The sequence below is a fragment of the Dermacentor andersoni genome, chromosome 11, assembly GCF_023375885.2.
Source record: "Dermacentor andersoni chromosome 11, qqDerAnde1_hic_scaffold, whole genome shotgun sequence".
Taxonomy (NCBI): domain Eukaryota; kingdom Metazoa; phylum Arthropoda; class Arachnida; order Ixodida; family Ixodidae; genus Dermacentor; species Dermacentor andersoni.
The window spans coordinates 73,172,507-73,196,017 of record NC_092824.1 but is presented as its reverse complement, the minus strand read 5'-3'; the positions used below and the strand labels follow the sequence as shown (position 1 = coordinate 73,196,017).

Below are 23,511 nucleotides of genomic sequence, written 5' to 3'. Positions count from 1 at the left end.
CCGCTCCGGCAACCCGGAGGAAAACAGTGTGATTCAGTCCTCCACTTCGGCATGTCGTGAACTACATGTCCTCACAATTCTAAATTTCCGCATCGCACTCCAGTAATCTTAGAGAACGCACCGGCTCATTTGCCTTCGTCACTTCGTGGCTGACGACGCAGTGGATCACGAGATTTGAGACAACCGTGCTCACATGTGTCATCAGCGTTTATATTCTAGTTCATTACACTCTCGGAAAATGTGCAGTAGCGCTAGGGAAAGCCCTAGCGGCGCTCCGTGGTGTTTCCGAACGCCGACATCAGCGTTTATATTCTAGTTCATTACACTCTCGGAAAATGTGCAGTAGCGCTAGGGAAAACCCTAGCGGCGCTCCGTGGTGTTTCCGAACGCCGAGAGGGATAGCGTGGCTTTCCGATCGCTCCACTACAGTATCTTGCAGTTAACTATAATCAGCAGGGAATAAGTTTGGGTATGTTGGCAATTGGGGAAGAGCTGGTTGAGTCAGTAAGCCATCTGGGGCTTTATCTAAGAAAGAGCTTGACTTCCTGGCGTAGACGGCCCATGGCAGTTTTTCTTCTTTCTATCGAGTATTTGCAGCTTAATATATTATATATATATATATATATACATACGTGTATGTGTGTGTGTGCGCTGATGATCCGCTATAAAGAACCTTAGTTGAAAGTCGACGCTTGTCCTGTCTCGACCGGTGCGTTGTTCTTACTGTACTATTTATTCTTTATACGACACTAAGCATGCATGATGTATTTAAGATGGCTTACTTCTTTACATTAAAAAAATCCTCCTGTTTTTATAAAGCGTCTTCATCATCATCATCATCAGCCTAGTTACGCCCACTGCAGGGCAAAGGCCTCTCCAATACTTCTCCAACTACCCCGGTCATGTACTAATTGTGGCCATGTTGTCCCTGCAAACGTCTTAATGTCATCCGCCCACCTAACTTTCTGCCGCCCCCTACTACGCTTTCCTTCCCTTGGAATCCAGTCCGTAACCTTTAATGACCATCGGTTATCTTCCCTCCTCATTACATGTCCGGCCCATGCCCATTTCTTTTTCTTGATTTCAACAAAGATGTCATTTACCCGCGTTTGTTCCCTCACCCAATCTGCTCTTTTCTTATCCCTTAACGTTACACCTATCATTCTTCTTTCCATGGCTCGTTGCGTCGTCCTCAATTTCAGCAGAACCCTTTTCGTAAGCCTCCAGGTTTCTGCCCCGTAGGTGAGTACTGGTAAGACACAGCTGTTATACACTTTCCTCTTGAGGGATAGTGGCAACCTGCTGTTCATGACTTGAGAATGCCTGCCAAACGCCCCCCAGCCCATTCTTATTCTTCTGGTTATTTCAGTCTCATGATCCGGATCCGTGGTCACTACCTGCCCTAAGTAGATGTATTCCCTTACCACTTCCAGTGCCTCGCTACCTATCGTAAACTGCTGTTCTCTTCCGAGACTGTTAAACATTACTTTAGTTTTCTGTAGATTAATTTTCAGACCCACCCTTCTGCTTTGCCTCTCCAGGTCAGTGAGCATGCATTGCAATTGGTCTCCTGAGTTACTAAGCAAGGCAATATCATCAGCGAATCGCAAGTTGCTAAGGTATTCTCCATCAACTTTTATCCCCAATTCTTCCCACTCCAGGTCTCTGAATACCTCCTGTAAACACGCTGTGAATAGCATTGGAGATATCGTATCTCCCTGTCTGACGCCTTTCTTTATTGGGATTTTGTTGCTTTCTTTGTGGAGGATTACGGTGGCTGTGGAACCGCTATAGATAGCTTCCAGTATCTTTACATATGGCTCATCTACACCCTGATTCCGCAGTGCCTCCATGACTGCTGAGGTTTCGACTGAATCAAATGCTTTTTCGTAATCAATGAAGGCTATATATAAGGGTTGGTTATATTCCGCACATTTCTCTATCACCTGATCGATAGTGTGAATATGGTCTATTGTTGAGTAGCCTTTACGGAACCCTGCCTGGTCCTTTGGTTGACAGAAGTCTAAGGTATTCCTGATTCTACTTGCGATTACCTTAGTAAATACTTTGTAGGCAACGGACAGTAAGCTGATCGGTCTATAATTTTTCAAGTCTTTGGCGTCCCCTTTCTTATGGATTAGGATTATGTTAGCGTTCTTCCAAGATTCCGGTACGTTCGAGGTCATGAGGCATTGTGTATATAGGGCGGCCAACCTTTCTAGGACAGTGTTCCCACCATCCTTCAACAAATCTGCTGTTACCTGATCCTCCCCAGCTGCCTTCCCCCTTTGCATAGCTCCCAAGGCGTTCTTTACCTCTTCCGGTGTTACTTGTGGGATTTCAAGTTCCTCTAGACTATTCTCTCTCACCTTATCGTCGTGGGTGTTACTGGTACTGTATAAATCTCTATAAAACTCTTCAGCCACTTGAACTATCTCATCCTTATTAGTAACGATATTGCCGGCTGTGTCTCTTAACGCACACATCTGATTCTTGCCTATTCCTAGTTTCTTCTGTACTGCTTTTAGGCTTCCTCCGTTCCTGAGAGCCTGTTCAATTCTATCCATATTATACTTCCTTATGTCCGCTGTCTTACGCTTGTTGATTAACTTAGAAAGTTCTGCCAGTTCTATTCTAGCTGTAGGGTTAGAGGCTTTCATACATTGGCGTTTCTTGATCAGATCTTTCGTCTCCTGCGATAGCTTACGGGTTTCCTGTTTAACGGCGTTACCACCGACTTCTATTGCGCACTCCTTAATGATGCCCATAAGATTGTCGTTCATTGCTTCAACACTATGGTCCTCTTCCTGGGTTAAAGCCGAATACCTGTTCTGTAGCTTGATCCGGAATTCCTCTAGTTTCCCTCTTACCGCTAACTCATTGATTGGTTTCTTATGTACCAGTTTCTTCCGTTCCCTCCTCAAGTCAAGGCTAATTCGAGTTCTTACCATCCTATGGTCACTGCAGCGCACCTTGCCGAGCACGTCTACATCTTGTATGATGCCAGGGTTCGCGCAGAGTATAAAGTCGATTTCATTTCTAGTCTCACCATTCGGGCTCCTCCATGTCCACTTTCGGCTAACCCGCTTGCGGAAAAAGGTATTCATTATCCGCATATTATTCTGTTCTGCAAACTCTACTAATAACTCTCCTCTGCTATTCCTAGAGCCTATGCCATATTCCCCCACTGACTTGTCTCCGGCCTGCTTCTTGCCTACCCTGGCATTGAAATCGCCCATCAGTATACTGTATTTTGTTTTGACTTTACCCATCGCCGATTCCACGTCTTCATAGAAGCTTTCGACTTCCTGGTCATCATGACTAGATGTAGGGGCGTAGACCTGTATAACCTTCATTTTGTACCTCTTATTAAGTTTCACAACAAGACATGCCACCCTCTCGTTAATGCTATAGAATTTCTGTATGTTACCAGCTATGTTCTTATTAATCAGGAATCCGACTCCTAGTTCTCGTCTCTCTGCTAAGCCCCGGTAGCACAAGATGTGCCCGCTTTTTAGTACTGTATATGCTTCTTTTGGCCTCCTAACTTCACTGAGCCCTATTATATCCCATTTACTGCCCTCTAATTCCTCCAATAGCACTGCTAGACTCGCCTCACTAGATAACGTTCTAGCGTTAAACGTTGCCAGGTTCATATTCCAATGGCAGCCTGTCCGGAGCCAGGCATTCTTAGCACCCTCTGCAGCGTCGCAGGTCTGACCGCCGCCGTGGTCAGTTGCTTCGCAGCTGCTGGGGACTGTGGGCCGGGGTTTGATTGTTGTGTTCATATAGGAGGTTGTGGCCAGGTACTGCACCAGGGTGGCCAATCCTGCTCTGGTGAGAGAGTGCGTTACCGGTTCTGGTCCCCGGGATCAGGCCGCACTCCAGGCCTGTTTGTGCAATTTTCTCAACACACGGTTTTTTTGTCCTTTTTTTTCTTTTTTCTTTTTTTCTTTTTTCTTTTTTTCTTTTTCTTTCGAAAGAAGTCCTATTAGGGTTATTATAATTACACGAAGGTATTTCGTCCTCGTCAGCAGCAGTCCTTGAGATTGTTATTCTGGCGGCTAGCTTCCCACGCTATGCGTGCCGCCATAGCACCTGGTTAAGCTTCTCCTATACGCTAGAGTTACACTATGTCCGCGCAACCTTGAGCGATCGGAAAGCGCGTTTCCCCCTCTTGGCCGGCGGGGACGGGAGGCTTCGTTCCGGCCGCGAAGCTCCCCACGTCTCAGTAAGGTGCCTTGTGGTGGTCTCGTACGGACGATGCCCTCTCGGTGAGCGCAAATTTCCCCTCATCTTTTAAGAGGTTCAATACTGACAAGCATTTGTCTCGCAAACCATATTTATTTCAAGGAAATTTTCCACGTCTCAATAATTTCTCTCGTCGTAGTCGAGTTCTGATTGCCGTGTTATAGTTTGTTAACGAAGCTTTCCCTCAAGTCTAAATATTTTAAGGCAGTTTGTCGTGTGCGTATCATGGCCACGCACGCTTATATCGCCTTCCGTTTCTCTACCACGGGTGCGCTTTAAAACCACGGCGCTGCAATTTTGCTTCATAGACTTTCCTTCCCTTCCTTCTTCTCCGCCCTTAAACTGGCTCTCTTAACTACTACACGCAGAGACAAAGCAACAGCGCGCACATTAGATCCCATAGATGAGATGAATATTTACAATTAATATTAGGGTTATAATTATATTCGAGTGCTGATTGCCGTGTTATCGTTTGTTACCGAAGCTTTCCCTCAAGTCTAAATATTTTAAGGCAGTTTGTCGTGTGCGTATCATGGCTACGCATGCTTATATCGCCTTCCGTTTCTCTACCACGGGTGCGCTTTAAAACCACGGCGCTGCAGTTTTTGCTTTCCTTTCCTTCCTTCTTCTCCGCCCTTAAACTGGCTCTCTTAACTACTACACGCAGAGACAAAGCAACAGCGCGCGCATACAATCCCATAGATGAGATGAATATGTATATATATATATATATATATAGAGAGAGAGAGAGAGAACTATCAGCCATAGCTCTCGTAGTATAGACGATGCCCTCTCGGTGAGCGCAAATTTCCCCTCATCTTTTAAGAGGTTCAATACTTACAAGCATTTGTCTCGCAAACCATATTTATTTCAAGGAAATTTTCCACGTCTCAATAATTTCTCTCGTCGTATTCGAGTTCTGATTGCCGTGTTATAGTTTCTTAACGAAGCTTTCCCTCAAGTCTAAATATTTTAAGGCAGTTTTCCTTGTCTCTAAAGCCGCGCGAGTTCGCTCTTCTCCTCGGGCAGCCATTTTTCCAAGAAAGTATGCCTTCCAACCACTATCGCGGACAAGATGAGTCCCTTTCCACGTAAGTGTGAGGCTCGGAGCAGGAGCTGTGGCGCTTGAAAGTAGCCTGGGGCCTGACGAACCAACCGACTGAGCTATCTTTTCGGGCAACATCGAAGGGTTACGAGTTCAAATCGCCTCTTATGTTCCTTTTTTTTTTCGCCCCTTTTTCTTTCTTTTTTTTCTTTCTTTTAATGTCTTTTCCTTTATTTTATCACTGTACGGGAACCCTCCTAAAATAAAAAAAAAGAAAGATATATATCTTCAAATATGTATGGCCTCACATGTGCAGGTCATAAATACCAGGTTCTCTAGCCGAGTGCCATCCGTGCGGTATATCCGAGCTCAGATTGGTACACCTTGACTGATCAAATAGGGCACCACTGTATATTAAATGAGGCGTACAACTCCTGCGGGACCCGCCGTGGTTACTCAGTGGCTATGGTGCTAGACTGCTGAGAACGAGGTCGCGGGATCGGATCCCGGCCACGGCGGCCGCATTTCGATGGAGCGAAATGCGAAAACACCCGTGTACTTAGATTTAGGTGCACGTTAAAGAACCCCAGGTGGACGAAATTTCCGGAGTCCTCCACTACGGCGTGCCTCATAATCAGAAAGTGGTTTTTGTCACGTAAAAGCCCACAATTTATTTTAAATTTAACTCCTGCGCGGACGGTACAGTATCCGCCTCCCGTGCAAGAGGACCGTGATTCAAATCCCGGACCGCAGAATTCTCCACCGGAAAATACCAGAAAAAAAAAGTGTCTTAGCCACCAATATATATGCGCCCATCCAGCCCTACTATATTTGAGTAATATGCTATCAGGAATGGAACTATTTATGCTTGTGTTAGAATAAAACACTTTATAAAGCGTTTTAAAGTTGGGCGACAAAAACAAGCCAACAAACTATAGGCCTATATCCCTTACCTCTGTTGTATGCAAAATATTTGAACACGTGTTATCTTCTCAAATCATGCAGGCAGTACATGGCTAGAAACCACATTCTATTTGCAAACCAGCATGGTTTTCAACGAGGTCAGTCATGTGAATCCCAGCTTCTTCAACTAACTACAGACATTCACTTTAACCTTCACGAACTTACACAAACTGACACCATATTTATAGATTTTGCTAAAGCCTTTGACCGTGTGGCTCATAACCGCCCCATATATAAAATGAAGCTGATTAACGTTGACGAAATACGACAAGCTGTCGCAATTAATAATATCCGTTCGTCATTTCAGCCTGTTCAGTCCGGTGTGCCTCAACGTTCCGTTTTGGGACCCACTCTATATTTAATTTATATAAATGATATTCATCAGGGTGGGTGGTGCATCAAGGGCAGACGGTCAATGGACTTTCTGTTCAGCACTGGGAAATTGCAGAATTGGAAGAGGTGGCGATCGCCATGGCGGCTTCGCATCCTAGTTCCGATTACATCATTACAGACTTGCAAACTGCATATAGAAATTACACGCGGCGCCGAATTGCACCGATAGCTTGCGGGATCCTCACACAATCTGGGGTCTTCGCTTCGCGCAAAGAGCTGATGTGGGTGCCAGGTCACGTGGGTGTAGAGTGAAATGAGTGTGCACACGCTGCCACCCGAGTTTTTCTCCCCCGGGGTGCCTCCTCCTCCCTCCCCGAAAACTCGGACTTCCCAGTGCCATTAATAACTTATGCAGACGTATTACATCACTTGCGCTTATCGTGACGAAAATACCCGGGCCCGACTAAGGGATTAGATAAATCAGAAGAATGTCATGTACGAAGATTACAAACCATGTCATTTAATAACCCAGTCAAGCTAAATGCTATTGAGCCGCAATCCTTTTCGGCCGAGTGTAAATTCTGCGGGCAGAAAGCAGATTTGTACCATATGGTATGGGGCTGCCAGGATAATAGTGCCTTAGAAACTATAAAACCACCAACGTGGGAAGGATGGGAGGCAGCCCTGTCCGGCTCAACCCTGAACAACCAGCGAGCCCTCGTGGAAAGAGCTAGGGCGGCGGCCTTACCCAACGGAATTCCGGAATAAGAATCTGACCACCCTTCTCCTAACTCCCTTCCCCTTTTCCTTTCAATAAAACGTTTCCATCATCATCATCATCATTATGGTATACACTCGGAAAACCGGTTATATGCCGACGACTGCGTTCTGTATCGGCCATTGATATGTAAGGCTGTCTGTGATAAATTACATAATGAGTTGAACAGGATTGAAAGATGTTGTTCAGACTGGAAAATGAGCGTAAATACCTCGAAAGCTAAACTTATGAGATTTACTACTTGCAGTGAAATTACGAAACACACATACTTTCTTAATGGTGAGGCTCTAGAAACTGCGGAATCATTTAAATATCATAGGTGTTCTTCTTTCTCCGACTTTGTCTTGGCATAATCATGTGGGTTGTATTGTTTCCGCTGCATGCAAATCTTAAATAAAATTATGGGGTTTTACATGCCAAAACCACTTTCTGATTATGAGGCACGCCGTAGTGGAGGACTCCGGAAATTTCGGCCACCTGGGGTTCTTTAACATGCACCTAAATCTAAGTACACGAGTGTTTTCACATATCGCCCCCATCGAAATGCGGCCGCCGTGGCCGGGATTCGATCCCACGACCTTGTGCTCAGCAGCCTAACACCATAGCCACTGAGCAACCACGGCGGGTTGCATGCAAATCTCTTAGCTTGATTCGTCGAACACTTGGTCAGGCTAATAGTGATACCAAGCTTCTTTCATATACCACCGTACTGCGTTCAAAGCTTGAGTATGCCTCATTTATATGGAACCCGCACCAAACGCATCTTATTAACAAATTAGAATCTCTGCAGAACAAGGCAGCGCGATTTCTTACAGGTAACTATTCACAACATTCAAGCATCACCAAAATAAAGCATGACCTAGGACTCATCCCATTGTAGACTAAAAGAAAGATATCTCGGCTAACTTTCTCCCATCAGCTTTTTCATCACCCAAATATCTTCTCTCAGGCACACGTCTTACCAGTCAAAAGGAAATTCCCAAGAATTGATCACGAAATTAAGATTGAACAACCATTTGCACGTACTAAACTATTGCAGTTTTCATGTCTGCACTTAGCCATTTCAGAATGGAATCATCTCCCAAGTAATATAGCCGAAATAACTGACCATGTTATATTCAAACAAGCACTTAATGAAACATTCGGAAATTAATAACAGTAACATTTCTTCCTGCATTTTTTCAGATGTCAGAGGATGTAAGATTATTGTTTGTATAATGTAAGAATTATTGGCGTATGATGTTGCCGAATGAGAAGTGATGTAAAGGTTGCATAGTGTGTACGACTTCATATAAGGATATTCGACTTACATGCACGTTGCCTTATACCTTTGTATATTAACTGTGCTCCCCCCCCCCTATGTAATGCCCAAGCTGTGCCTTTAGGGCAAATAAATGGAAAAAAATGGAAAGCTCAGGCATCTGAAAATACAGCTTGTTTATTGTGTGAAATTTAATGTTAGGCTTCAATATACTGCATGTCCTGCGTAACTTGAGCCAAAGGTTTAAAAATTCGCATACGATTACAATAGGTCCTGTTGCGAAGTTTGATTGCAGCTGTATACATGTTTTCATTTCGCGACATATTGGCTGGACGTGGACAATTTGTCTCATGCAGCACGTTGCAAACCGAGCTGTGTGTTGCGCCACTGCCTCACTAATCGCGACGCGTAGGCGCGTTTCACAGCAGCCGCTGCAGACAGACCTCCACTCATGCAGCGCTTCGTTTCCATACAGACGACACGCGCTACTGTGGAGCCATCTCGTATCCATCGTCGCCGCTAAGCGCGCCATGCTCGGCACTAGGCTTTTCTTCTCACGCTTTCGTCGCACCCTCCTCCTCCGCTTCCCTCCTCGCCCTCTCTTCCCCGTCGCTGTATTTCACCCGCGCTCTGCGTTCGTTCTTTCATGCTTATGCTGCGCTCGTTCGCTCGGTTATGCCGACGCTCGCTGCAGGAACGGCCGCCTAACAGCTGCGCTCTAAAATGTTCAAATGCCACGTAGCTGGACAGTTGCAAGGTAATGTTGCTCGCCGTCCCTTGGAGTAGCTCAGGTTATTTTTGGCATTCCGCCTAATTACACAATAAGTCTTAATGATATAAATTCATAAATATTATAATTACATGAAAAGTGCCACTGAGAATATTGCAGAGCAACATGAAAAACTCACGGGACAGCTTTCTGTTGCTCAGTACATGCTACATAAAACTGTTTTTCCAACAATGAAACAAGGCCGTGAATACAGGCAAAGCGCTTAGAGCGGCCAGTCGCGTGGCAATATTTCGTGCATTCGGGGATTCTCTCAGACTTAGAAAAGCGGATTTACGTAGCACGTATAGAGCAACAGAAAGCTGTATCGGGAGTTTTTCATGTTGCTGTAAATTTTCTCATGGAAACTTTCATCTAATTATAATATTTGAGAAAGGGAATAAGTAATTCAAACTAAATAACTAACTAGGAGGAACACAGAAAATAACCTTTGTATCTCCAAGCGACGACAAACATCATTAGCTTGGTTCTGCCCAGCTACTTTACATTTGGATATTTTTACCATTTGGTTGAATTAACGTTGGATGCCCTTTATAGCCCTTGCGCCTTAAAACCCTAAATACCATACTCGTCATCAAAACCATAGATGTGTAAACGTGCAAATCAACGTATTCGTGTATAGAGCACCTTAGAATCTATTCTTTGTTCTAGGTGACATCTCAAGACTAAGGATTAAGTATGAAAAGCTCATAAAAGGTTCCGTGGAATTGTTTAAGAACAAAACTTCTTGCTTCGAGCAACAATACAAGGCGGTTAACAAAGAACTGCTTCTGGTGAGAACCTCACTGTTTTATTGTTAGGTAAACTGCGGTGACTTCAAAGATGTGTATTACTAATTCTAAATATTTTAATAACGGCAAATATTTATGCACATCTTACTTAAAGTAATGTGTCTTTGGCGATTGACGACTCTGCTCGCCAGAAATTATGGGTCTGCCCTTGTGAAATGATATACATATCTTAAAGTATCTATGAGAAATTGTTTAAAGATTTATTTAGCTTGATGTATTCGAATACAGAAATAAATCTATTATAGATGTATTATAGCAGCACAATCGCCGTTGTTTATAGTATTCACTCCAAAGTTGGTGATAGGTTTGCTAAAATTAGAGTGTTATTAAATCAATTTATTTGATTGTTCGTACGAGAGCAATTTACAAAGATTTGTAGTAATATAAAATGTGCCGCCTTAGCAATTCTGGGCTAGAGAAATGAATATGTTTCAAGGCCATGACCATTAAGTTGGCAGTACTTGACGCATAATTTGTGAACTCATTTACTACCTATGTTATATATCGAGTAGTGTAATGAGCGCACATATCATTTCACACATACATGGTGTGGTGCTGCATTTGTACCTCAGCCGTGCTACTTTGGAACCATTGGTTCGCCGATGCACATTATCGAAGGCGCGCTATGCTGATGGAACGGTAGCGCACTGTCTTCCCGCCACTGTGTGACGTTAGCAGAAACGTAGCCACGAAGGGTGAAGCTATGCGTGTGCTTTCGGCTTTAGTTTGCTTGAGGGCGCTCTTAGACTCTTTGTTTCACATGCCGCATTTTTTTGGATAACCGAATTTTCGAAGATCCAAAATTCGTATTGCTTTTACCAAGCGCTCGTTGAAAATTCCCAATCCCTATGACGCTGCTGAAATAAAAATTTTATACGTTATAAGTAACTATTGTTTTAACGAAAACGAATTACCACGTATCACCCATCACCTCGTTGTCGATACCGCTGATGGCGCGACTCAGAAGGAACCGTGCTTTTATTTGAGCATACATATTTTGTAGATGACTTAGTTTTTATGGAAACATGTTGCATACATGTATATATTATTCACTGCCAGTGTCATTACATGTAGGAGATGTCGCCACTTGAAAGCTAGCTCTTGTAGTGCGTTTGTTCTCCACGTCTCATAAGACACCATGTAGTATAACGAATAAGACAAGTAGCCTCATTATAAAAGTTTATGTTCTTGGTTAAAATAAATTTACACGCATTTTAAGGTGCACCCATTGTGTGATATCACGAACACTCATAATGTAAAACAAATTTGTTCTAGAAATTTGACGACAATTACAACCAAATTACGAGTGCTGAAGCAGACGTAAGTATTTACTATTTATGCCTTTGACATTCTGATGTATACACTTATTGAAAACTTTGCAAGAAGGCCACTAGAACTATTGCGAAATATTTTAATTACAGGTGCGTACAACAGCAGTTTTCAATTCCGCAGGCATAGCAATATCCTGTATTAAATAACCTAATGGCAACAGAAACGGTGTTCGAAGAAAGAAATATAAATTCTGACGTTTATCTTTAGTCGATCGCGGACTAGTACGGACATACTAAGGTTGAGCATCATTCATTTCCGGCAAGCAATGAATATTCAGTATAAAAACAACATACACAACTTGTTTTTACGTGCCGTCAACAGGAATGTGCTCGCTGCTGCCGTGGCCTAATGCTAAACAGCAGATCCCTTAGCCACTAAACAACCCATGCCGGGAATAACATCTACCCTGCCCCCCTCCTCCCCTCTCCCTTACCCCCGCCCGTACAAAGCTAAGCTCCAAATGTTACCGGTATAGATTCCTTAGCCGAAAAAGAAATATCGATGCATATTAAGGCATAGTTTGATTGTTTCCATTCTCAATTTTCTTAGCTTGCAACACTTCTTCTATTGCCCGCTATAATATACTTGCTATGATTTTGCTGATAGATTGTAACATCAACAGTTTCATAAAATATCCTGTGTCCTGCGCATGCTTTGTCTAAGCATTAATGTTTTATTGCGATAGCAATAATGTGGACACTAGGCGAATTTCTACCGTCAGCGTCGACACCAACATGATCTTTTGCATAAATACCAAGTGCGATAACATTGCGGCAGCATGCCTTATGCTGCAGGTGCGAGAAAAAGCTTGCGAGGGTGAGCTGCAAAGTGCAGTGCCTTGATGCAGCGGTGTTTTCTCGCGCTCGCGATGGAGGAAGGCGGCAAGTGAGCGCGCCGTCTCCTCACATGCCAAAGGGGAAGGGGGTGATGGGAGGAGGTTTGTGAGCATTTCACATTCCACCGTAGTTATGGAGGTCGCGCGCGTCGTATCGGAGGTAATCTTCGCTCGGGTCGAAGGCTAGCCTGTGCGCTGACATCTCGCGCACGTCCTTCGCGTTGAAGTGACAGGTAGCACGAAGGGGAATTTGCGCGCTGCTGTTGCCGCTTTTCATCACGCCAACGTTTTCACAGCGAGTGTTCCTGACCTTTCAGGGAGATGTGTTCATGCTTACGTGTGGGCCACTCTTCAACACGCCAACGTTTTGACAGCGAGTGTTACTGTCGCAGTGAATGCTTCGCCTTTCGGGCGGAAATTTGACTTTTATCGTTCGTCGAAGACTGAGGTGACCTTGATTATCTCATTGCTTTTGAAAAACTTAGCTAAGCTGCCTTAACATGTAAAACCCAACTAATTTATTAATCATCTTGTTTTGATAGCAGAGCATCAAATGGCACATTGAGCGATAAAGCGTCGGTCCTAGCTAAACTCAGCTAAATTCCCATTGGCTGCGACGTCACGTCGCGTGCGTGCTTCGACGGAGCTGAGCCGGCGAAATGGAACACCTGGTGCTGCGTTAGCGTGCATGGTGTTCAGCGAAGGGGGAGGGTATCGCCATGACACCACGTCACCAGAGCGCCTCGGCGGCGCAGATACGGCGGCGTGACACTGCGGGGCGAGACGGATTGTCGTCGTCGAGGCTGTCGCGTGACGCGCGTGTGCGGGTGCCGCTGACTCGCTCTGGAAAGCCGGCACGCAGTCTGTATCTCTTTCTCTGTCACCGCTCTGGGTTTAGCTAAAACCCCTCCCTACACGTTTCCGCCGACCAGGTTAAATACCGCCAACCTGCTCTTCTCCTCCACGCTCCTCTCACACTCACCCCCTTAGCTTCCGGCGTCAAGCGAAACTTACGTATCTGCAGCTTCTTGTTCCGAATGGAAGTGACGCTGTGTTTTTTTAGCGCTGTTTACTTTCACGTCGATGGAGAGGCTTTAATTGCACCAGCTGCGGTTTAAACTCTGAATGCGATTCCATCCAAGAACCACCGCCTATTGTAAACAGCGATCTTCTCGTGTTCGCGGCATCGCGTCAACCTGCGACGGGTTGTGCCACGAGCGACAACGTACAGTGGAATGTAGTGCCTGGGCGCTTGGAGACCACTGCCGTTTTTCGTGCATTTGGAAAACTGTGTCTGCGAACTACTACTTCAGCGGAATACAACAGCATGCCCCTTTTCATTATTCTTATGGTGACTGCCACAGCTCTGCTAAGCACGCGCGGGCGTCTCAACATCGTCTAACAGCAGTCAAAGCGGAAATTCCCGCAGCGCAACTCCAGGAAGCGGAAACGCCGGAACCAGAAATTTTTAAACCGGAAATGCCGGAACCGGAATTGCGGGAACCGGAAATACCGGAACCGGATTTGGTGTGAGGGAAAAAGGCGGCGCACAACAAAGGTTGTCGCTACTTAAGAAAGCGGCGGTGGCGCGTAGATGGAGGGGCTTTAGGTTTAGCTGCTGTGCGCGCCTGCTGGCCTTTGCGCAAGCTCCTACTGCCTCAGTCTGCTGCTTCTTGTCCCCCACAGGAGGTCGGTGGCATGCGGTGTCCTTGATTTCTCGGCATTATCTCACAAAGGATTACGATCTACACCCAGCATGCTAACGTAGGAAGTGCACAAAAAAGATTACGCGCGTCAGTTTAATCGAAAACTCGAAATCCCACCCCGCAGCAAAACTAGAAAACATTCATCGCAAAGCAAAGCTTGAAGGACCCATCAGTGGCATTCACGTGGACATTAATGCTGTCGCATTCCCAACTCATAGGAAGCGCTCAGGTGTCCTCAGAATCATTTCTTTAAAGGCGACACATAAGGCGTGTGTTTGTACAAAAGAAAGTACCCCAGTACCACACCCCGCTAGCACTATCGACTGTGGGTTTAACACAGAACTTCAAATGCAGAGACGCGATTGTTATGAGTCAAGACAACTCCGTGTACGCTGGAGGTATAATACATAACTTCCATTGCAGAAAAGTAAATATAATTCAAAACGATGTCACGTCCACTGCAGCAAAACCTTGAACGAAGACCTTGCTGACAACACTGGCCTGCAGACAGCTTTCAAAGTGAGTATCAAAAATGCCTCGCGGGAATAACCCTGCCATATATATTCGACTTGTGAGAAGTGTAACAATCTATAAGTTATAGCTAACGTTCGTACGCTTATAAAACGTAACATCAAACTGTTACACGTGCTCATTTTGTATAGAACAGCTTTTGATGCACAATATTGTTCTATTCATAAAGCAGTTTTTATGCACTATCGAATTTGGGAAACCTGCTTCATACGGCTTTAATAATAATGCAGTAGCTCTGAATAAGACGGTTTCCTCTTCTCCAGATATTTGTGAAGAAAAGACAAATAAGTACTCAGTTTATTATAATAAAGTGGTCCACTATAACTGTAAATGCATCGCAAGAATAGGTTGTGCTAAAGAAATCGACTCACCATCTGGGCCCTGCATAAGTGAATGTCCAGCGAAGCTGCTGAAAACCACCACCACAACTGCTGAGGGGGGCATGCAATTCTATAAGACTAATCGCAGCGGTGGTAGTTTACAGTAATGGTACTAATGGGAGCAATGGTATATTTGCCAACACGCCACCACACGTAGCGGTGCTACAACAGCACTGAAATCAGTTGCTAGGCTGGTTCTTTTATATTCAAAAGGTTATGGACGTCACTTCCCACGTCGTCGGTGCGGCAGCTTCCACAACAGTAATATTTGCGCTGCGTGGTTCGCATTGTTATCAGGAGCGTCTTATCAATTATGTGGTTCGGGTGATTGTTTTGTGGTTGTTCATTATTGAGACGTATGCTGGTCTGTATGTTGTCTGCGCGATTCCAAAGGTTGTATGCACTGCTAACTTTACTGACTGTTTGAAGCCTCTGCCCTACTGGGGTACTAGACACTGCTCCTGGCCCAGCACTCCCGCCTAGATTCACCCCACATATTTGCTTCCGGACCGGGCCACGAAAAATGCCGACGAACAAGAGGCCAACAGCTTCGTTGTGAAATGGCCAAGCAATGTTACAAAAATAAAATTTAGCATTTCAGTTCTTGAGCTGAAAGCAGTTCGAATTATTAGCTCTCCCAAATGGCTCTGAAATGTTGAAGGTGCGTGTTTTGTCGTTACCGACATTACAACGGAGCCTTCCTGCTAGCCATTCGCTTCACGTCGTGCAAGAAGCAAAAAAAAAAAAAGTTAACTGCGTTTCATTATATGCCGTTTGATTTTATATTAAGGTGAAGCGCGAGGCAACAGCAGCACATGAATAAGTCCACACTGGCATCGTTGTTGTTTTGGAGCATCAATTCTTTTTCCTTAGGCCATGTCAAAAAACTTAATCTGGACGTAAAATTATTATTAAACAACCATGTTACGCTAAGCTACATGTTGCACTTTTTGACCACTAAGGCAGGAAAGTCGTGTGGTTTGCGCATGTGAAGTGTGAGGCTCACAACGTCAAAATGCGAATGGGATGGCATTTGCAGTTTGAGGATATTTGAATGCGACCTTTAAATTTTAGGCCTAATAGATGAGAATTCAGAAATGTATTTTCAAAAACTGAAACTCACAATGTACAAGACGATACCTGCATAAGTTATCAGAAAAAAAGATATGTCCACGCTAGGGGGAAATAGTGAGCCATACGTAGTTATGTATAAAACAGAGCTCTTCGTTATTGGTCAATTGCGGTTATCGATAATTGCGCACAGTTGCGTATTCTGACCTCCATACTTCTTGTTTTCGCTTTTTAAAAAAATATCTGACAAAAAACTATGCGGTTGTTCATGCCACCTATATTTGAAATGCTGGCGCAAATCAACATCAATCCCTTTACCCAAATTCGCCTCGCCTTGATGTTTTCCTAGGAAGAGTCATTATGGTAGACTCTGTAAAAGTCTACAGACCAGCCGAAACAAAGCACGAAACCATAAGTGTGGTTGCACAAGACCTTAAAGTAATCAGCAGAGCTGCACAAGGAAGCTACCCCTTAATGCTGGCACAGTGAACTATGAAAATGGCCGTACATTCCGGCTATACTTTTATAAGTATCCTGACATATTCTATGCAATTTGTTTATTTTTGCCGCCAGCTACCACTGTAGTTAACGATGGTTTATTCTTTACGCTGGATAAAGTGAACTAAAGTCAAATCATACTACTGCTACATTACTTAGAGGTGGACTTAAAGGGGCACGCTTTTGGTGAAAGGCCTAATTACACCATTCTCTTCTTTTTATTTCCAGGCATATACCAAAGTACTTGAAGAAGAATGTGCAGGACAAGACACTCATTTAAAAGATCTAGAAACATTCGACGGAATGCAGCTGTTCTTCATTTTGCGCGCTATGGTAGGTTGTCTGACTTTGGACAAACAAATTATATTTTACATGAGAAAAAACTCCTAATTTACTCTTGTAATACCTGCCATTGCTTTCGCGTTATTTCCACAGACTATGTGCAAAATAGCAGACAAGTATTCGCTCAACGAAGATATAAGGAAAGTAAAATTCAGCTCTCCGCAAAAAAGGTAAGATGAAAATTTATCTAGTCAGAAAAGGTTTGTGCGTGGTTCACAGGTCTTGTTGCCTTTTTTTCACAGAATTTGCAATGAAAGGAAAATGAGAGCGAAGTCATGACCTTTCTCGAGACACCTTGCATTATGCAAATTATTAACAGTCGTACCTCATCACATGAAATTATTGTAGCGTATATGGCCTAAACGTTTAGCGTTTCCTTTCATTAGTGTACGATGCACCGAAGAAAGAGTCAGCAAATTTTCAGAATATGTATTTCTTTAACTCTTTGGGCGCTGCAGAGGACCACACTGAATACAGAAAGCGCTTAACAATCCATCCTATTCATTCTCTGCTGACTGTAACAGCTAAGTTGCTTTATTATGCCATTATTTAGAAATAAGCGTTGCAGGAAAGAAACTAGTCGACCTACATCCCCGAAGTGCCCTTGCTGTCTAAACATTCATAGGTTTCCCCTTTTCTGTTCTTTGGTTTGATTTCCGCAAAGTACGTTACGAAACGTGTTTGAACATTTTGACCACATATATCGATCAGTTTTTTCAAGGAAATTTTGGCCAACGTATTCGTTTTGGCTGCAGTTTTCTTCAGACACTTTCGTTCACTATGTCATCGCCGTACAGTTGGCAGCAACGTATGTTTGCCATTTACCTGGATTTCGTCATCGCCATTTGCGAGGCGTGTCGCTGAAGCAAAGCAGGTTGTAGCCGGGTTATCGGTGTTACATAAGCTGCATAGTTTCGCCGTGAAACAATGGTGACCGATTAGTGTTCTTACGCGCAGTATAACAAGACTCAGGACGATGGTGCGCTGTGCCCGTCAAGTAGAACCTACAGCTATTCGTCTAAATGAGATTATCTGATACTCTCCCCGATCACCGTTTCTCTATAGTATCCCCCGTTTAGTGGCTAGTCGACGGTATTAAGATAAGAGATGTCAAAGTCGCTGAGGAGCTATCCAAACACCCGGATGCCTTTTATTCGACGCCTCCAATCAAGTATTACTGTGAATTCTTTACCTCAACAGTATTCATGGGCCTCCTTTGATAACTACAGAAAACGAGGACATCATTTTGACGCTCTAATTGACGGAATTAGGGCAACATATTGTAAAGGCGAATTTTTGGTGCATGATATGCGGGCAAACTGTTTGGCTTTTATACAAAGGTGCTGCGATGTAATAGGCTTAATTCCTCGCAGCAAATTGCCTTATGTGACGAATTCATCGCGTTCCCAGTTGACCCGTAACCTTATGATACCTTTAGAGGCCAAGTGATGTGAACAATTTGAAACATGCTCAGTGTGGCTATGAGGACGCAGAAACAAAATTGACAGATATGTGCCACTATAACGCGAACAATAATTCGCAGAACGAAATGTGTGTCCAGAAGTTGGTATGAGTAATAGACATTCATTTGTCTCCAAGAAAGCCTCATAATTTTTCACTGCTGAATCGCAAGTGACGAAAATGCTGCTTCGTAGTCTTTGCGGTCTGGCAATGTAAAAAATGATTAAATTAGGCAAATTTCAGAGATTGCTTTTACTTTTCATGGACGCTTCCAAGTAACATACAAAATAAGAAATGGTTCCGTTGGTACAGAAAAAGAATTGTAATTTTTTCTTTTTTAGTAAAGCGATATTACATTAAAATGAAGTCTGAACGCTTACTTATTTGCTATAAATATGCTGACTCTCATCAGTGCAACTAAGCCAGTTAACTAAGGAAACATTGCAGCCGAGGTAGTCTCTCCTGGCGTTATCTCTTAAGCGACACACAAGTAAGCTTAAAATTACAGTTCTACATGATTACATCAGCAAATTTCTATTCGAAAAAATTCAATAAGGTACTAATGACATGTACAGAAGTGTGATTATATTTTCATTAAACTGTTTTGTACAGGAATTGATATCGTGTTTAACAATACCGATCCCTTGTCTTTGCTTACAACTTCATGACACGTATCTGCTACTTATTTTTAGGGTGAACGTGCCCTTGAAAAATTTGGACGAATTTGGTAAGGCGTTCAACTGTTCACTTGGCTCCCCAATGCACCCGTACAAAAATGAAACCTGCTCTTTATGGTGAAAGGGAATTGGACAACAACAGCATGAATATACCTTGTGTAAAGAGCGCAAAACGTAGACGGGATACGAGACAAGACGACACCACAAGCACTAATCAATAAACCATTTTGTAAAGTTAAATAAATAAACACTATGAATGCGCAAGGTTTATAGCTTAATGAGTTCTTGCTCCTTCTTGGCACCTTGCCACCAATAAACTAGAATCACAAATATTGCAACAATTTTAAGGACACCATGCCTTCGTACGACGCTGCTTCTAGCAAGTAGGTGCTTTCCTGTTTACTCCAATTATTCATATATGTAGCTTAGTGATAGGACATGTGGCGCTGTAGGCCATTTTTTGGCAAAATAAGTCGAACGCCTAATTCGTTGCCCTCTACTTTTATCTACTGCAAGATTCATAAGTCGTCAGTGAGGTATTAGCTATTTACTCTACTATATATAGGTATTTCACCTGTTGTACGGACCACCTATGACATTACCTTTTATCTAAAGATGTCTAGCCCGTAGCATGATTTTGAATTGTGATAAAACGTGTGTGTGTGTGTGTGTGTGTGTGTGTGTGTGTGTGTGTGTGTGTGTGTGTGTGCGTGTGTGTGAACGATAGAGAGAATCTCTGCACAAAAAATAACATGCATCGTCTAATTTTCGTACGTCGATTCGCACTGAAAACTATAATGAACTTGATGCGGCAAAGCTGCTCGGATGATTCGCCCTAACCCATCCTAAAGGACCCCTAGGTCATTTCGAACAGACAAGCACAACGCATCATCCAGTGACGATCGTGTCTGCAAAGTATTACACCGCTGCACACTGCCCATCGAAAAGAGCTGCAATTTGTATCCAAATACCGTGCGCCTTCCCTCTTGAAGGAGCTTCGATCGCAGCCAGCCAGAACCAAGGTCACACGCACAAAAACGTCTACTTAAAATGCACGGCTACCAATGTCACTCACTATGACTATTGACTTCACTTAATCATTGAAGGTGTAATTTGTTAATTCACTATTGTTACATTGTTATTCGTCTGATCCGTGCTTCCCATGCCATATAAAGTTTACAGAATTACTAAACTCTATAAACCGAATCCCTGTAAGTCTTCGTTTCACTCCCCGCCGTAGTCAAAAGTTACGAACTTCCGTTTCCTCTGCTCATTCCCGTATCGTACCGTATCGTACCGTCGGCCGCGCAGAAAACGAAATGATCAGCCATATTCTACCAGGTTCCAGCGCACAATCCGCACTCTTATGCAAAATTACACCCTTTGAGTCGCATCTTGCACTGTAAACGGAAATGAGCCGAAAAGGGCATTTTAAGGTATGTCACCTCCCTTAGGCTACGTGCCTGAAAACCGTGCTCCCTTACAAGGGTGTAGAAATGTTCAGCCTCCTCCGTTTCGATCCTTCGCAAAAAGGGGATGAAAGAAGGAGGAACAACCTGAATTCTACACCCTTTTTAAGAGGAAGTTTAGAAAATGAAGGACACCCTTTGGCGCAAACAGAGCTGTATTTCTTATTTTATGCATTATTTTATTTTACACATCTGTGAGAAGGAAACTAGAAAGGAGATATATATTGTCTTTGGTTCTTTTTCTTTTTTTATTTCTGCAATTTATACATTTCCAGAATGCAAGCCAACTTATTTAAGGCAATATAATTAACGAATAGTTTATCTCGTCGACCAAAACGTCCTGTCGCACTGCCAGAACCCCCGGTCGGCACCTGACTTCAGAAGCGGGACCATGCAAAACTTCGACGGCTTCGGCCGCAGAATGTCCTCGCTTCTGTTCCTTTTCCCATCAAGTAAAAGTGAAACTGAAGGCAAAGTCCGCAAAGCGCCACTGTCGTCGGCGCCGGTGACGGCTACTGTATTGCTCTTTGTAGTTCTGCGTGTGTGCCTGTATGCGTGCTTACGAGAGAATTTCGGCGGCCATCAGAGAGCGTTTAGCCTACTGTGGAGCATCACAATAATAACTATCTGAGCCACTGCGCAGCACGGCGGTGATGGGTCACCGTATAGCCATCGCCTTGTCGTGATCTGTGTACCACAATACTTTTGTGGTTCGCGCGGCTGTGCTCGGGCATTCTCTACTGCGCCACTATATGAAAACGACTAGTGATACTTCACCCACAGACCTCACAAAATCGGAGCGCGTAAGGTGTCGACTGCTTTGGAAACGGTGCGTTTCGGATTACCGTTTGCCCAGTTGCCTCATGTTTCACGCGGCCTTATATATTCAGCGGCGGTGGTGAGTACGGCGCGTACCCATTGCGCTATGCGCATAATGCTCAGGCCTTTTAGTCGCGGTGTTGAGAACCATCAGTCCGCTCAAGAAAACTCAAAGAGCTAGTGTCGCACAAAAAGAAACATTTCCTTTTTTTTTCAATTTCTCGTGTTTTACGTGCCAGAACCACGATCTGATTATGAGGCACGCTGCTATTGGGGACATCGGATTAATATTGACCTCTTCGGTTTCTTTACTGTGCACAGTTCTTTAATGCACGGCACGCGGGTGTTCTGCACACCCCCGTATCGAAGTGCAGCCACCATGGCCAGGATTTGATCCTGCGACCTCGTGCTTAATACTCAGCACAACGCCAAGGACACTTATAGCAACCATGGCGGGTCAAAAAGTGTTGGATTTTCGTCATCAGGTGTGTTTGCTAAGCATTTCACCCTAAGTGTCGATATAGGTTTTGACAGGGATTTGTGTCACAGCAATCCTATTTTTAAGGTGGCAAATTACTGTTATGCAGCGTGCACAATGCGAACAGCCAGCCTGTTTCTGTTACAAATGGAGGCACGCAGTGTGTGCACACAATTATATTCATTTTATCAGTTTTGTGAAATAAGCTTCAAACTGCATGCATATTCACTAGGAAATATGTACCAGCACTTTCTTGTACCAAATTTTCTATGCAGACTGCATTACGAATCACAGTTCCAGGCAGCTACAGCATAAATTTTTTTTCTGTATGCAGACCCAAACTGCGCTTTCATAGTCATGTATTGCACATTCGACCAGTGCTCAAAAGGATAAATGTAATAAATTAAATGAGTCCTGCGAATTGGTCTGCTTGGTCAGGCGTTGATGTATTTTAGTGACATGTTCATGTGCAGATGTCGTGTGAATGCATACTTCGACTTTAGTTACGTTTCACTCCATTAAACAAAAGCACCTAGACAATCTCAATTCTTTTTCTTGTTTCTTGGTTTTCGTGTCCACATACCTGAATGTATTCTGAGTCTTTGTACCTAGACAACGGCAGTGCATCACACATGCTAGAAACATTAAAACAAAGAACAAGGAATGTGACTTGAATGATCCACAGAGTCAATACACAACAAGAAGGCTTCCAAGAAGCGGAGGCGGTCGACTTGTGCAAGCATTCGTTATTAGCAGGGTTACCTATAGCCTCCCCTTTGAAAAACTAAATAAGGTTGAAATGACTAAAGTAAGCTCCAGCATCAGGGTAGCTGGGCTCCCAAAAACGCAAGCGCCAAGAAGCTGGAGGCTCTTGGTATTCACAACACATATGAAGAACATGCCACGGCAGTGGTCACGCCACAGAGAGAACGTCTGAATGCGACAGAACAAGGAAACACCCTGTTGCAAAAGGTGAGATATCCCCTGAAAGTGCAGTATGACTGGGAAAAAACAGTTTTGCTGCCCAGAAAAACGAGAGAATATTCTAGTTTAACCAATCCCAAAGAATATGAGCACGGAACACCACCAAAGCAGAAGAAAAGCACAATCAAAGGCTTTACAAAAGATATATGAAACAAATCCGGACAAATACTACACATGTGTGTAAGTGGCAACAAACAAACTCACAATAGTGGCCTGCAATCGGTCCACTGCGATAATAACCTCCATTCGGAACCCTTCAATCTGCACCGTGGAGGCAGCAGCCATAGCACTGGCCTTTCGAGATGCCGACGCAAACGAAACAATCTGCATTGGCTGTGATGGACTCTAAGGCAGCATGCTGTTCGTTCATGAGGGGTACCGTGCCACACAAAATTCACAGAATTGCACAACGCGGCAATTTGGTGCCCGGCGCACTCTCGACTCGAGGGAAATGAGAGGGCGGACCGAATTGATCGAGCAATCAGCATCCGAGCACTAGTGGTTCTTTCAAGAAAACCTCATTGACCCACACGACACCTTCGAAAACTAGGAAAAAGAGAGAGAGAAATGCAGCCACTCGCACCCCATCATTACGGGAGAACAGGCAAATGATTGGCGCTGTGTACAGACTAACACATATCTACACCTACAAATACTCAGTAAGATACACCCTGCATTCTGTGAAGGTACGTGTTCTTGGTACGGGGAGCTGTCAACTC

At 44.0% G+C, this 23,511-nt stretch overlaps 1 protein-coding gene across 1 annotated transcript in view; it reads left to right on the top strand.

The window, feature by feature from the left end:
• Nucleotides 1-19,299, top strand: part of LOC140213997 (phosphate-regulating neutral endopeptidase PHEX-like) — a 136,809-nt gene extending 117,510 nt beyond the window's left edge. Inside the window, exons 7-9 of the mRNA XM_072285213.1 lie at nt 16,791-16,895; nt 16,998-17,074; nt 19,058-19,299. Of these exons, the coding sequence (XP_072141314.1) occupies nt 16,791-16,895; nt 16,998-17,074; nt 19,058-19,163 (288 nt within the window). The 3' untranslated portion in view covers nt 19,164-19,299. The remainder of the gene's footprint in view (nt 1-16,790; nt 16,896-16,997; nt 17,075-19,057) is intronic.
• Nucleotides 19,300-23,511: the final 4,212 nt, after the last annotated feature.